Here is a 14,562-nt window from a genome sequence, read left to right as displayed (position 1 = left end):
CCAGAACAATTTTAGACTTGCCAGACCGCGGGAGGGGCGGGAGGGGCGGGAGGGGAGGTCTAGGGTAGATCATTGTTGCAGCAGGAGAGATACCTTCCTGGTCTGGAGGGTGGAGCACCCACAGGTAGGAGTATAGGTTTGGCGGAGAGAAGTTGAGGGCGTTCCCGTGCAAACACCTTTTGTGCAGGAGGCCAAAAAAAAAAAGGGCAGAGTGCTTGGCAAAGGGGGCAGGAAACGCCTGTAAGCAAGTGAAACCTTCCTACCTCTTCTATGGTTGTTTGTGGGAGGATGAAGTTTTATCTCTACAGAGTTAGGAGAAAGGGGAGAATCCTGCCCGCAGAGGGCGCAAGAGCCACGTACCCCGACCGCAGAAAGACGTGGGGAGCGGAGTGTTAGAGATTAGAGGCCGCTAGGCCTTAGAGGGTAGGGGGGCGTGGCAACTGGAAAAAATGGCGGGGGAAGTTGTGTGTAATGGTTCTGAATAGTGGGACTTCAAGAGCAGCACTGGGTGGGTTAAGGGACAGTCAGCGAGGGACAAGCCAGAGGACGGTGGGATATAGGTGGAGCGTTTGGGAGAGTGAGGGGCGGGACATGGGCGTGGTGCGGCGGGATTCGCCGCTGAAGGATGAGTAAGGGGCGTGGTCGGAGCAAGGTAGGGAACCACAAGCTCTGCGGTGGGCCTGCCCCACCTACGTCTCCCTGGGCCCCACCTCTTTTCCGGCCGGGAGAGTTTCTGCGTGTACCTGAGTTTCGGTGTATACCTGAGTTTATGGGTCTTGGGTTGCCATGTTGGAACCCCTGCGGCAAAGCTTCTCGTGTGAAAGAGGCTGAACTGAGGGAACTACGTTCTGCAGAGCTGTCCACTCTCAGCTCCTGGGTGTCTGAACGAGTCCCCAGGGAGGATCAGCCCACGGCCTTCCCAACGGACTCCCCTGGAGGGTCGTTTAGGTCTACAAATGTCCTAGCATCCTGTTTCTCCTTCGGCTCCTCCCCGATTCCCTCCCCCCACGGTGTTCCCAGCCTGGCGCGCTCCCGGAGCCCACCCCCTCTTTTGGGCGCCAGGCCCCGCCCCCCGCCCCCTTTCCTCTGCCTCAAAGTTTATTTGCAACAAAAGGGAGCAGAGAGCTAGCTGCTTAGGGGGAGAGAAGGGGAGCCGGAGCGGGAGCTCGAGGGGAGGCAGGCCGGCCGCCGGGCTTGGCAGGAGGATTTTTGAGTGCAGGAATCCAGCCTTAGGCCCCTCGCCCGCAGGACCGCGATGCCCCTGGCCTCTCCCGCAGAGGCTAAGGCTGGGCCTGGGGTCGCCGCAGGGGCGAGGGGGGCCGCCCAGGATGGAACTCCTGCCTCCCGTAGCCGCGGAAACTTGATCTTCGACCGATAAACCTCTGCTCACGCCTCCGCACCCTTCTCCGCAGCCCCAGCACGCTGCGGGTGCAGGACCCAGGCTCTCGGACCGCGGCCACTGCGCGCCCTCGGAGTGGGGGTGCAGGGGGGGTTGGCCGCGGCGTCCCGAGGCCAGCCCCCCCGGAGTGGACTGCCACCAACCATGGCGGACGGGTCACCTCGGCCCCCACTTTATCGCAGCGTCTCGTTTAAACTGCTGGAGCGCTGGAGCGGCGGACCGGGGCCGAGGGAGGAGGACGCCGACACCCCTGGGTTGCGGCGCCGAGCTTCGTGCCGGCCAGCCGCGGCAGTCCCGGGCCAGCCCTCCCGGCGCGTGTCCAAGCTGGCGTCGGGGCCCCCGGCCGCCCCCGCGCAGCCGCGCCCGCTCCGCAGCCTCTCGCCATCGGTGCGCCAGCTCTCCCGGCGCTTCGACGCGGCGCGTCTGGACGACGACTCCACTGGTGCTCGGGACGGGGGCTGCTCCTCCGGCACCACAGAAGAAGCAGCGGAAGGCTCCGAGCGAGGGGCCTGGCCCAGCGTCACCGAGATGCGCAAACTCTTCGGCGGTCCAAGCTCCAGACGACCCAGTATGGACTCTGAGGCCCTGGGGTCGACCAGCCCCGACAGAGCTTCGTGGGAGCCCCCAACTCGCGATCCCCGGCAGCCTCCGACGCCGCCTCCTCGAACGTGCTTTCCTCTGGCTGGCCTGCGTTCTGCGCGGCCGCTGTCCGGGCCCGGGATCGAGGGGAGGCGACGTCGGCAACTCCAGCAACAGGAGCGGGCGCAGCGTCCGGCGGATGGTTTACATTCTTGGCATAGCTTCTCCCAACCGCAGGCCGGGGCCCGGGCCTCCTCCTCCTCCTCCTCCTCCATTGCCTCCTCCTATCCTGTCAGCCGCAGCCGGGCTGCTAGTTCCAGCGAGGAGGAAGAGGAGGGACCGCAGCCGCAGCTTGGGCCTCACAGTCCGGCCTACCTCGGCGGCCACTCTTCGGGCAGTGACGAGGACCCAGATGGTGAGGATGGCCGTCGCTGGAGAGGGAGAGGTCTCCGGCCTGGAAGCTCTCAGTTGGTTCACGGCTGTAGCCAGGACAGTGACGAACTAAATCCGGGGGGCTTGCGATCAACGGGGGATATCGGGAGCCCCGAACCTCCGACGTCTCCAAGAACCTCAATGGAAGAGTGGGGTACTGGCACACAGCCATGCGTCCCAGGTCCCCAAGAGAGCTTAAGGCCTATGCCCGACACTGGAGGTACACCTTTCCGTGTGGCTAAGGTGAGCTTTCCTGCGTACCTGGCCAGCCCGGCTGGCTCCCGAGGTAGCAGTCGTTATTCCAGCACTGAGACTCTTAAGGATGATGACCTATGGTCAAGCCGCAGTTCTGTGGGCTGGGGTGTATATCGATCCCCAAGTTTTGGAACTGGAGATGGGCTCCTTCTGCGGCCCCAGACTAGGTCCCGCAGTAAGGGACCTGTAGGCACCGCCAGGCCGCTGAGGGATGGAGGACTGGAGCTAGATAAGAACCGACAACGCAAGTCCCTATCGAATCCAGATATTGCCTCCGAAACCCTGACGCTGCTCAGTTTCCTGCGTTCAGACCTTTCAGAGCTGAGGGTCCGAAAGCCCAGTGGGGGCCCTGGGAACAGCCCCCTAGATGGCAGAGACTCACCATCAGCGGGTAGCCCAATGGAACAATCTGAGTCCACGCTGTCTCAAAGTCCAACATCACCCACCACCCGGCCCACCCTCAAGGACCTGACAGCTACCCTGCGCAGGGCAAAGTCATTCAGCTGCTCAGAAAAGCCCATGGCCCGGCGCCTGCTCCGCACCAGTGCCTTGAAGCCTAGCTCCTCAGAGCTCCTACTGGCAGGTTCTGGGGCAGAGGAGGATCCATTGCCACTCGTGGTCCAGGATCAGTATGTACAGGAAGCCCGTCAGGTTTTTGAGAAGATACAGCGTATGGGTGCACAACATGATGATGGAAGTGATGTCCGCCCTAGAAGTCCCGACTGGGCAGGGGATATGACCCAAGGGCAGCGGTCTCAGGAGGAGCTTTCTGGGCCTGAGTCCTGCCTGACAGATGAGGGCATTGGAGCAGATCCTGAACCTCTTGGTACTGCCTTTTGCAGCCTAGATCCTGCAGGAGTGTGGCGACCCCTTTCCTCAACTTCAGCTCAGGCAAATCACCACCGTGGCGCAGGGACAGAAGACAGCCTGGGTGGGAGGGCCCTTGTGTCTCCTGAGACCCCTCCAACTCCAGGTGCCCTCCGCAGGAGACGAAAAGTCCCACCCTCAGGCCCTAATGGAACTGAACTAAGTAATGGGGAGGCGAGTGAGGCCTACAGATCCCTGAGTGACCCTATTCCACAGCGTCATCGGGCTGCCACCTCTGAGGAGCCCTCAGGGTTCTCTGTGGACAGCAATCTTCTGGGCTCACTGAATTCTAAGACAGGGCTTCCAGTGACCCCAACTATGGATGAGGGTCTGACCAGTGGTCACAGTGACTGGTCTGTGGTTAGCGAAGAGAACAAGGACTATCAGGAAGTCATTCAGAGTATTGTTCAGGGGCCTGGCACCTTGGGGCGAATGGGAGAGGACCGGGTTGCTGGCAAGACCCCCAAGAAAAAATCTCTGAGTGACCCTAGTCGCCGTGGGGAGTTGACCGGGCCTGGATTTGAGGGCCCAGGAGGGGAACCCATTCGAGAAGTGGAGCCCATGCTACCTCCGTCCAGCAGTGAACCTATCCTTGCAGAGCAGTGGGCAGAGCCAGAAGACCCTGGTCCTGCCAAGGGCAGGGCACAGTCGGAGAGGTCCCTACCTGCCCCACCTGCTTCCTCTACTGCCCACCATGACTTCCATCTTGACCCCAAGCTGACCAATGTTCTCTCCCCTCGGCTCACCCGTCGAGGCTCCAAGAAGCGCCCAGCCCGGAGCAGTCACCAGGAGCTTCGGAGAGAGGAGGGCAACCAGGACCAGACTGGTAGCCTGACACAAATTCGGTCCTCCTCCAAACATGTTCGCCACGCCAGTGTGCCTGCCACCTTTACACCTATTGTGGTGCCTGAGCCTGCGACCTCTGTGGGACCCCCTGTGGCTGTGCCAGAGCCTGTGGGCTTTCCTGTTAGAGGCCATCCCACGTTGCAGGCACCATCACTTGAAGATGTCACTAAACAGTACATGTTGACCCTTCACTCTGGTGACGTTCCTGCTCCAGGTCCTGTGGACCTACCCTGCTTGCCTCCCTCTGCACCGCCCTCCACTGAGACCAAGCCCTCTGGGGCTGCCAGGACAACTCCAGAGGAGCCTGCCCCAGCGAGCAAGTGCTGTAGCAAGCCACAAGTGGTAAGTCCTTTGGAAGGATAAGGGGGGAGGATACCGGAGAGCCATGGGCACCAACCTGACAGGAGCTTTTGCGAGTACTCATTAGGCAGGTTTCCAGACCCAGAGGTGCTTATCTGTCCTGGAATAGAGTTAATGGCACCTGGCTCCTGTTACCTCTGGATCTGAAGAGACTTGAGGATGCTGCCAGTGTCAAAAGGTCTGTCTGCCCCAAGGTGTTCTGGTGGTGGTTGCAAAGGCCCTTGGGATGTTTCTCAGAGACTTGTTTCTGAGATTCTTATGGGTTCTTTGTTAGGAATGCACTAGAAGTGTGGATGAAGGTGATAACATTGGTCCAAGGCTCCGGCCTCAATACCCAACACTTGGCTGATCTCATTTCAAGCCAGTTAACACGCTCTTGCCTTTAAGTCCAAGACCTGGGAGACTTAGGGACCAGCCTTCCTTTCGGGAGCAGCAGAGGGCTTCAGGGGTCCAACCCCAGTCTGCTAGTTTTCTGACATTGGCCTTTCTTGTGCTTTAACCTCCTCATTTATAAAACTGGGTCTGAGGGATGTGGATGTTGAAGTTCCACCCAGATGGCAGTGTGCCAAACTGGGAGAGTCCGTGTTATGAGTTTGGGTAGTCTTTAGGACCAGCACCAACACACTAGTCTTTAGTTAGAGGAGCTTCGAGCTAAAGTTGCTATGGAAGTGTGGAGACAGACGGGCTGAGGCTCGGTGGCAAATGACCCTCAGAGGGATTGAAAGCAGTTCTGGTCCCTGTAGACAGGGCAGCCTCTGTGAGTCAGGGTGGATGCTCTGGCCCCTCATCCTGCCTGCCTGCATCTGTTCACCTTCCCACCTCCTTCCTGTTAATCTCAGGCCCTGGAGGCTCATTCCCACCCTCCACAAAGCTCTCCCTTCTCTTATCTTGCATCAGCTATGCCTGGGTTTTGGCTATGGATTCAGACTGGCTCTAGGCAACATCTGCCCTGGCATGGGAGAGTTGCAGCTAGCTTTGCAGCTCTGGGCTGGAAGCTGAGCTCAGGGATGGCCTGGGGTTATGTCAACTGTGGCCTGCCTCAGCTCCCACTGTGTTGCTGACTTCAGAAGCTGGGAAACTCTACACCCTGGACTAATTTGGTCACTTGGCTTTTCAGAGCTCTTCAGAGCCCCTACAACTCCCTGTCCCTGTCCCTCTCCCCTCCTTTCTATTTCCCCTGTCCCAGCTCTGCACTTCCTTGTGGAGGGGGCTAGGGACGGACAAACAGGGAGTTGGCAGAGGGGACTTGTGGACCTGGCTTTCCTTCTGAGACCCCATTAACTGAGCCTGAGCACCAGGGCCAGTTCTATGCTTGGAGGATGGGAGAAGGGAGTCCCAACTTCCTTTCCCACGTAATGGGGTCCTGTGGATGTATAGTGGGAGTTGAGGGACCGCCTAGGGCATCTGGGGGACAGGCACTGAGGCCAAGAAGAAAAGAGTGTCCTAGGACTGGCTTTTGCCCTGCTTCACATTCTCCAGCAACCTCCCTTCCTGGGAGTTGTGATACGGAGCCGTCCCCTCCTGTCCAAGCTTCTCCTGGCCTTACAAGAGGCTCTCTCTGACATTTCAAGTCCTCCCACTTCTCCAGGCCCAGTTGGATGTTTCCTCTCACCCCTTAGAAGAGAGAAGAACGAGTCTGTAATTAGAAGAGTCAGTCTGGAGATCCACAGGACTTGTCCCATCCCTGTTCAGTGGATTGCTCTCCCTTCCTGTAGAGTGGAGATAATGGACTAATGCCCAGAAGGCTCTGTAGGTGGGCGGTGGTGTGACCATTCCCTCTCTGGGAGCAGGAGGGAGGACAGAACAGGCTCTGCTGCCTCAGCTTCTTCTCAGTGGCCAGGTTTGGCTTCCTCTTCCCCAACTGCTGTCTAAGCAATAGTCTCAGGCTCACCTGGTGGACTTTATTAGGTTCAGAAAACATTTGCCTCATTCCTCACCCCCACGTTAAGCCTGGAAGTTCTTCCATCTGCTACCTCGAATCTCTTCTTGTTATCCTTGTCCTTCTGGCTTCAGAAAGATGGGGAGCAGCTGTCCACTCCCCCTTTCCTGCTGGCTCCTCTTGAGCAGACAATGTTCCCTTGTCTCAAGCTTGGGGCTCCAGTCACAATCCCTGCACTGTGGGTGGAGATGGTGTGGCTTGGCCTTCAGAATCAGAGGGGACAAGAGAAGTTGTCATGTTCTGCTTTTAGAGTGTAAGCCAGTGTAGAGTGCTCAGAGGAGAGGACGGGGGTCTCTGTAACCCCAGACTTGATCTTGAACAGTGGGCAATCCCTCATCCTCAAGCATAGCTCTCAGGTCAGAACTTCCCCATGTTCTAAGGAGTCAGGAAGCTTGGGTACCACACATTGCTTAGCCTCTGATTCTATCTGGACCTGGACAGTCAACTTTAGGACTTAGTTTTCCCATCTTTGCACTGAGGAATTGGGAAGCCTGATCTTTGAGGTTCTGTAGGAGGGGCTCATTCTGCAGCCTGGCTAAGGAAATGGGGTAGGGAGAGTCAGTGTGACCAGAGAAGAGAGAAAGTCTGCTCTCTGTGTACTGAGAATGTGGGCAGCTCAGCCTGTGGCTCACCGAGGCTGTGCTGCACAGGCCTTCCTGTTTCTCCTATTCTAAGTCTCTGGCTTCTTCCAGTTAGGTCCAGAGTTACCACTATGTTGTCCACGGACCACCTTTTGCACCGGCATTCCTCTGTTGGGCTTCAGAGTAATCTTAGATAGTTCATTTCTTCTGCCTGGTATCCCTTGACACTTGAACCATCTGTAGCCCAGAAACAGGTAGTGACTTGTCTCTGAGGGTTGTAGATGGCTGAATTCATGAGACTTTGGCATATTGAAGTAGCTGTAACACTGGCTGTTGTTCATTGCATGCTCATTTTGTGGCAGACACCAATGGTTTCTTGTCATGTGAAAGATCGTGTATTCAGAGTATTGGAGTCTCTTTGAATCCTAGCTTATCAGTGTCTTAAAGAGACTGGATCAAGGGGTTGTTCCTAGTTTCCAAGTGAGACTGGCCTGCCATCTGAGAAGGGGCAGAAGTCAGGAAAAGTTGGGGCATCACTTACACATTGTATTGTTGCAGCCTGAATGTGTTCGTGGTGTTATTTAATTCACCAGGGCCTGGTGTTGGGTAGGAAGAATTCTGAGACCCAAAAAGGGAGAATGCTGAGCCCAAGGTCACACCACAAGGCCAGGTAGAGCTGGAAAGCCCTAGAACCTTTGGCCTTGTTCCTCTCCCACTCACCAGCAGCCCTGGCATCCACCTCAGCTTGCCCAGCTGCCCCTGCTTTCTGTGGGGCTGAGCTGCAGCCCTTCCCACCACTTTTGTCTGGCTGGCTCCCCCTTGACAGGGACTTGTGGAGGCAAGTTTCCCTCCTGCCCCTCCTTGGCTCTTTACTGTGATTTCCCCCCACCCCCATGGAAACTTGCTTCCGTGGGGAGGGGATGAGGTGATAAGGACTTTTGGAATTCTGAGTAGTACCAAATAATATATAATTAAAGTCTTGTCACCCAGCAGGAGGGTGGGATGGGGGAGGACAGGCAAAAGTGTTGTCCTTTTCAGGGCTTGTTCCCTGCCCCCCTTCTTTCCTGGGACCCTGTGGTATTGGAGGAGAAGGGTTGCTCTCCAGGAATGAGCCCACCCAGCAGGGAAGAGTTGGGGGAGGGATCAGAGTTGAGCGTGACATTTTCCAGCCAGACATTTCTGGAACCAGCTGGATCTGAGACGCTGCAGCTAATCCTGTCCCCAGCCCCCTCTTCCAATGTAGGGACTTGTCCCTCCTGCTTTCCTTCCTCCCATCTGATTGCTACCGCAGTGGGATGGAGCCATCCCCAGGCAGCCTGGGAGCATAGGCACTCATCTGAGAATCTAGAAGGAACCTAGGATGGTTGTCTGCTGGCTGGTAAAGGAGCCTGGGCAGCCTGGGAACAGAGGCACTCCTCTGAGAATCTAAGAGCTTAGGATGGGGGAAGAAGCAGCTTGCATCTTGGAACCTGGGAAGAAGGATGGGTTCTAGGAGGAGGGCATGACATGAGCAGAGGCTGGGAGGAGGCTTTCCCGGACAAGTTGTTGCAGTAGAAGTTTGAATTTAGCATCTATGCACTATATATAATATCCCAAGCTCCCAGTCGCTGAGTCAGGCACCATTATAGTGTGGAAAGACAGCAGTTCCAAAACAGAGGCCTGCTTTTATGGCCCTTCCAGACTGGTAAGGACACATATCTCCAAAGGAGGACACTTGTCAGAGAACAGAAGGTTCGGGGGAGAAAATAAAACAGGGTAAACAAGTTGAAGATGACAGACTGGGGTACTATTTTAGATCATGGGGTCTAGAGAGGCCTGTGAGCGGAGATGGTAACATCTGAAGCTCAAAAGAAATGAGGGAGGAAGTCAGGTAGCTTTCTTGGGGTCCGGAGTTGGGGTGGAGGCATATTGTGGAAAGAAAGGAACACAGCAGAGGTCCTGAGGAATGGACACGGGAAAGTGTGGGTAGATCTTATAGGCCATTGGGAAGACTTAGCATCTACCTGAAGTGAGAGCTAGTCGGTGTCAGAGGGCTCTGAGTAAGATAAGGATCCAAGATGCTGTGTGGAGCTAGATAGCAGGATCAGGCATGGAAGCAGTGAAGCCAGTCAGAAGGCCACAGGCATAAGCAAGGATGCTAGCCTGTGCTAGGCAGAGATGTGGAGGGAGTGTTTCAGTTGAAGCCCAAGGAGTCTAGACATCTAGTACCTAAGAGAACAAGGTGCTACTATCTGCCATATGTAATGGTGGCACATGCCTTTCTTTTATCCCAGCACTCAGAACGCACAGGCAGATCTCTGTGAGTTTGAGAATAGCCTGGTCTACGTAGAGAGTTCCAGGCTAGACAGGGCTGTATAGTAAGACCCTGTTTCAAAGAAAAAAAAGTAGTGAACCCTACATCTACTGGAGGGCCATCTGGGGATTCAAATGGCCTGCATGTCATGAACTGCGGCTCAGAACTCAGCATCCTGTCACTGTCCTTCTGCCTTTGTCCATCCCTGGGAAGCCTCAGAGTAGAGGCTATTACCTTCTACCCCAGCAGCTTATGAAGTGTGAGAGGGGTCACTAAGGAGGGCAAAATGACAAAGCTACCTGCTGCCCTACGGGGACTTACCTCAGAGACTAAGAGGGCACCTTGGGCCCTGTGACACAGGTGGTAGCACCATGTATGGCAGATGTGTGACATGCACTGCAGCCACTGTGGCCCCTACCCAGCTCTAACTTGTGTTCCCTGGAACAGGGAACTTTTGCCACCCACAACAGCCCTGACCCATCTAGTCCCAGGCTGGGTGAAGTGAAGATGCAGAGTTTTGCCCAGGGCTCCATAGCTGCTCACAAGCAATCTGGCCCTAGGTGTCCTGCCTCCAGGTCATACATTGGCCTCAGAATTCCCAGTGAGTCAAGTTGGCAGAGATGGTGGTGGCAGACCAGGGGAAGGGGGAGCCTGTGTTTCCCAGAAAGACTCAGAACCCTGGCACACTCATTGGGAAATGTGCCCAGGAAGCCTGGCGCCTTGCTGGCAGGCCCTGAAATGGGGGACCTGGGTCCTCTGGGAAGCACAAGCTAATCAGAGAGGATGCCCTCCCCCACAGGACTTGATACCCCACCATTTCTCAGGCCTCTGAGTTCTCCTGGGAGTGAACAAAGGCAAAAAGACAATGCCAGGCTACTGGGCTCTGAGCCCTAGTTCATGACATGCAGGCTGTTTGAACTCCCAGGTGGCCCTTCAGTAGCTTCATAGGCCCTTCATAGGGTTCACTGGGGTGGTCCAGCCCAAGGAGTTAGGAGACCAGGGACGCATACCCTTGGAGCAACAAGTACCTTTGTGACCTTGAGCCCCACGACGGAGCTTCCCAGGGATGCTGGAGCTGCAGCAGCTGTCCTGTGCAAGAGCATCTCCTGAAGACCAGGAAGTGCTGTCAGGTTGTGTCACAGACTCCTGAGGGCTCTGCCCTACTCTAACTGCTTCTCCTCATGTGGCCAGGTTCACTTTCGACTTCTTCAGCCACCAAAAGGGTCTTTCTCTTATGTGGGATAGGCCATGGTGCTCTCAGAAGCCTGTATCCTCAGAGATACAATAATGTGCACAGGACATTAGTACTTCTAGCTCGACTTGGGAAAAATAGACTGTGTGTTATGGTTTTTTTTTATGTTTATTTTATGTGCATGAGTATTTTGCCTCCATGCATGCATGTATGTATGTATGTGCACCGTGTGTATGTATGCCTGATGCCCAAAGAAGGCAGAAGGAAGTGTTGGATGCCCTGGAATTGAAGTTATGAATTGTTGGGACTCATCATGTGGGTGCTAGGAACTGAATCCGGGTCCTCCGCAAGAGCAGCAAGTGCTCTTAACCACTGAGCTATCTCCCTAGCCCAGATCAGCAGGCTTTTAAAGCCATCCCTGGGCATGGGGAGGCTGAGGTGGCTGCAGAGGGACTTGAGGTGGGAAAGACAAATGGAGGCGACTAGGGATGGTGTGTCAGCTTCCCGTTGCTGCAGTGACAGAGTATCACAGGTCAGTGGCTTCAAACAGCATTTTATAGTTCCTGAGGTTGGAAGTTTGATATGGGATTCATGGAGCTGAAATGTAGGCGCTAGAAGGGCTGTTTCCTTCTTGGGTTTAGAGGAAAATAAGTTCCCGTGCCCTTGCTAGTTACAGGTGGGTGCCAACCCTCCTCAGTGTGTGGCCTCTAGCTGAGTCTCAGAGCCAGCGACGTCTCGTCGCCACTCCTCCCTCACCCAGACTTTCCACCCTCCTCCTTAAGGACTCTTGGAGGTTACATCTGGTTCACCTGGGTGACTCAAGACCCTTAGTGGCACTTGCAGAGTCCCTTCTGCCTTGTAAGACATCATATTCACCAAGGTCCCCTATAGGAACCGGTCCTGGGGATGTCTTGGGCCTCCTGCATTTAATTCAACCTTCACTTCTTTCCATGTTTCTTTGTCTCCTCCTCATGAAGCAGTCAACACTGAACCCTTGATGGCCAGTGGAGACACATAGGGAAGGTTTGCACCTGGGAGCTTTTGGCAAGGGTCCTAGTTCCTGAGGCGCATGGACTCAGAAGAAGGCTGAGCCCAGGCCTAGAAGGGCAGGGACAAATCTGTCAGTGAGTCTTTTGGTAGTAGGCTTGTCCTCTAGAGGTGGCTTTCCCTCAGAGCTAGGGAAAGTGGAAGCTTTGGGAGGGAACAGAAGCTGTGACTGGGCCAGACTGTCCTCACCAAGGGCAAAGCTGGGAGCTGGGAGACAGACAAAAAAGTGGGAGCTAAGCCGGGCGTGGTAGCGCACGCCTTTAATCCCAGCACTTGGGAGGCAGAGGCAGGCGGATTTCTGAGATCGAGGCCAGCCTGGTCTACAGAGTGAGTTCCAGGACAGCCAGGGTTACACAGAGAAACCCTGTCTAGAAAAACCAAAAACAAACAAACAAAAAAAAAACGTGGAAGCTACATGCTAGAGATCTCGGTTTCATCCTGAAGTTAGTACGTGGTTGGAATTAAAACAAGCACTTAGAAATTCCCGCAGCGTACCAGATGGGGCAAGGTCTGCTCCAGTGTCATAGTGCTACCTAGTAATGCTCAAGAAATGTTAGTTCTGCCAAGCTGGCAAGGTAGCTCAGTGGGTAAAGGAGCTAGCCACTAAGCCCGACACGCTGTGCTTGATCTCTGGAACTCATGTTGTAGGAGAGAACCCAGCTTCTCTAAGTTATCCTCTGACCTGTATAGGCGCTATGTGACATGCATGGACACATGGACACAAATACATAAATGTAATAATTTTTTAAAGAAGCAAAAGCAATCTTAATCTCTCCCTTTGGGTCTAAGATACTAGGATATGGGTCTGAGATTCTGGGATTCAGCCCTGGAGCAGAGGACAAAGCTCTAGACAAGGAGACCACAGTGCCTCAGTAGCTTAGACATTTGGAGTTGGTGAAGAAAGACAGGGACCAGCCTGCAGATCTATGGCCTCTTCTCTCTGGTTCTGACTCTTTTCTTCCCGCCAGCCCCAACTACAGCTTGCCTGAGATGGCTGAGCAAGTTTGAAAGACAGAACCAAGCAAAAGGCCACTCTAGGTCAGAGCTGCAGGCCCTAGGGGCTCAGACCCTTTGCTTCCTTTTCTGGTCCCTAGTGGCCACCTCTGCCTTGCTCACTGGGTGATTTTTAACAATGTTAATATGTTAATATTTAACATTGAACCTCAGCTGTGAGCCTCAGCTTCCTGCTCTATAAGATGGAGTTTCTGAGGACAAAAAGATAACGTTCATAAAACCTACCTAGGACTCCAAGGCTAGACTGCTCTTAGAAATGTGGCTGCTTGGTGTGTACTCTGAGTTGTCACTCTCAGAGGTTAGAACCCTTTAGTTACGGCATGAAGCATTCTGACCATCACCATCCCCCAAGAACCCAGACCTTCTGACTTGATTGTGTCGTTTGATTTGAGATTGATGTCGCCTGTCTTGAGATTCTGGAGGGAGAGAGAGGCAGGCAGGTCTGGAGCCAGTGGTAAGGCTGGAGGACCAAGGCAAGGGGGCAAGTGCAAGGTTGGTGTCAGTTTCCTGTTTATTGGTTCCCAGGGGGTGACAGGCCCTGCTCTTTGCAGCAGTGTGGAGCAGGAGAGAAGGAGGCCATGCTCCTGGCTGCCAGCCAGCCCCAGAGCTGGGCCTCTTGGGACTGCCGAGACCCCATTCCACCACCCCTGGACAAACATTCAGTTCTTTCCCAGGACGGGGCACTGGAGGTTAAGGAACAGATGTGGAAGGGAAGGGAAGATGAGAAGGCCCCTCCCCCACCCCAATAAAAGTCCTGTGGACTCTGTCTCTCTTGGCTGCTGGTTTTCGTTCTGGTACATGGTTGTCGCCCTGGATGGGTGTGTTGAGATGCCAACGCCTTGACAAACCAGGAGGTCAGAAGGAAGAGAAAGAAGGGTAGGGCCTTGGGGGCCAGAGTTACCCATCTGGAAAGACTCTAGACATCAGCTCTACCTTCTCACCACTCCCTGCTCCTGCTTTATTAAAAACGTCAAAGTCTTGATACCCTGTGATAAGTGAAGCAGATTTAGGAATCCTCCTATGGCTCCCACCACTGTCCCAGTGCAACCTCTGGCTCCCGCCATTGCTCCAGCACAGCCAGTGCCTCCCACCAATGCCCCAGCACAGCCTCTGGCTCCTGCCATTGCTCCAGCACAGCCAGTGGCTCCCACTATTGCCCCAGTGCAGCTTCTGGCTCCCACTATTGCCCCAGTGCAGCCTCTGGCTCCCACTATTGCCCCAGTGCAGCCTCTGGTTCCCACCACTGTCCCAGTGCAGCCTCTGGCTCCTGCTACTGCCCCAGCTCAGAGTAAGTACTGTGGTGGTTAGTAGGCCACCTGGTAACACTATCCATAGTGGGACCTAAGGACAAAGCTAAGAACCCTTATGCTGTTTGTCCCTCCATCACAAGCAGTGCTGGACTGTGGCCCTGAGGAGACTTTGAGAGAAAGCTGGGAAGAGATGAAAGGGAAAAGAATAATTCAGATTGGTGATTGGCATGAGCCTGTTTCCCCATCAGATGTCAGATGCCTGTGAGACCTCTGCAAGCTCCTTGCTGCTCATATGGCCCTCTTCTCAGCTCTGGCCTGGACCAGTCGCTTCCAGGCCTCTCCCCAAGGCCAGCAGGGGCGTTGCCTGGGGCGGGTGCGGAATTTCCGAGGGAATGGCTAAATTCAGCCCTAGCTAAAAATAGTCCTGGGCCTGGCCCCAAAGCTGGAGGAGCAGGAGCAGGAGGAGGAGGAGGAGGAGGAGGAGGAGATGGAAGAGGTGGAGGAGGAG

General features: G+C 55.1%; 1 protein-coding gene across 1 annotated transcript in view; it reads left to right on the top strand.

Annotated features, from left to right (window-relative positions):
- The first annotated feature begins 1,138 nt into the window (after positions 1-1,138).
- The window catches only part of Arhgef17 (Rho guanine nucleotide exchange factor 17), a 58,209-nt gene continuing 44,785 nt past the window's right edge, over positions 1,139-14,562 (top strand). The window contains exon 1 of the mRNA XM_031387557.1: positions 1,139-4,720. Within this exon, the coding sequence (XP_031243417.1) occupies positions 1,544-4,720 (3,177 nt within the window). The 5' untranslated portion in view covers positions 1,139-1,543. The remainder of the gene's footprint in view (positions 4,721-14,562) is intronic.

This window comes from Mastomys coucha, unplaced genomic scaffold (assembly GCF_008632895.1).
Source record: "Mastomys coucha isolate ucsf_1 unplaced genomic scaffold, UCSF_Mcou_1 pScaffold21, whole genome shotgun sequence".
In the NCBI taxonomy this organism is placed as follows: domain Eukaryota; kingdom Metazoa; phylum Chordata; class Mammalia; order Rodentia; family Muridae; genus Mastomys; species Mastomys coucha.
The sequence above is the reverse complement of the archived record's forward strand: the minus strand, read 5'-3'. Positions and strand labels throughout refer to the sequence as shown.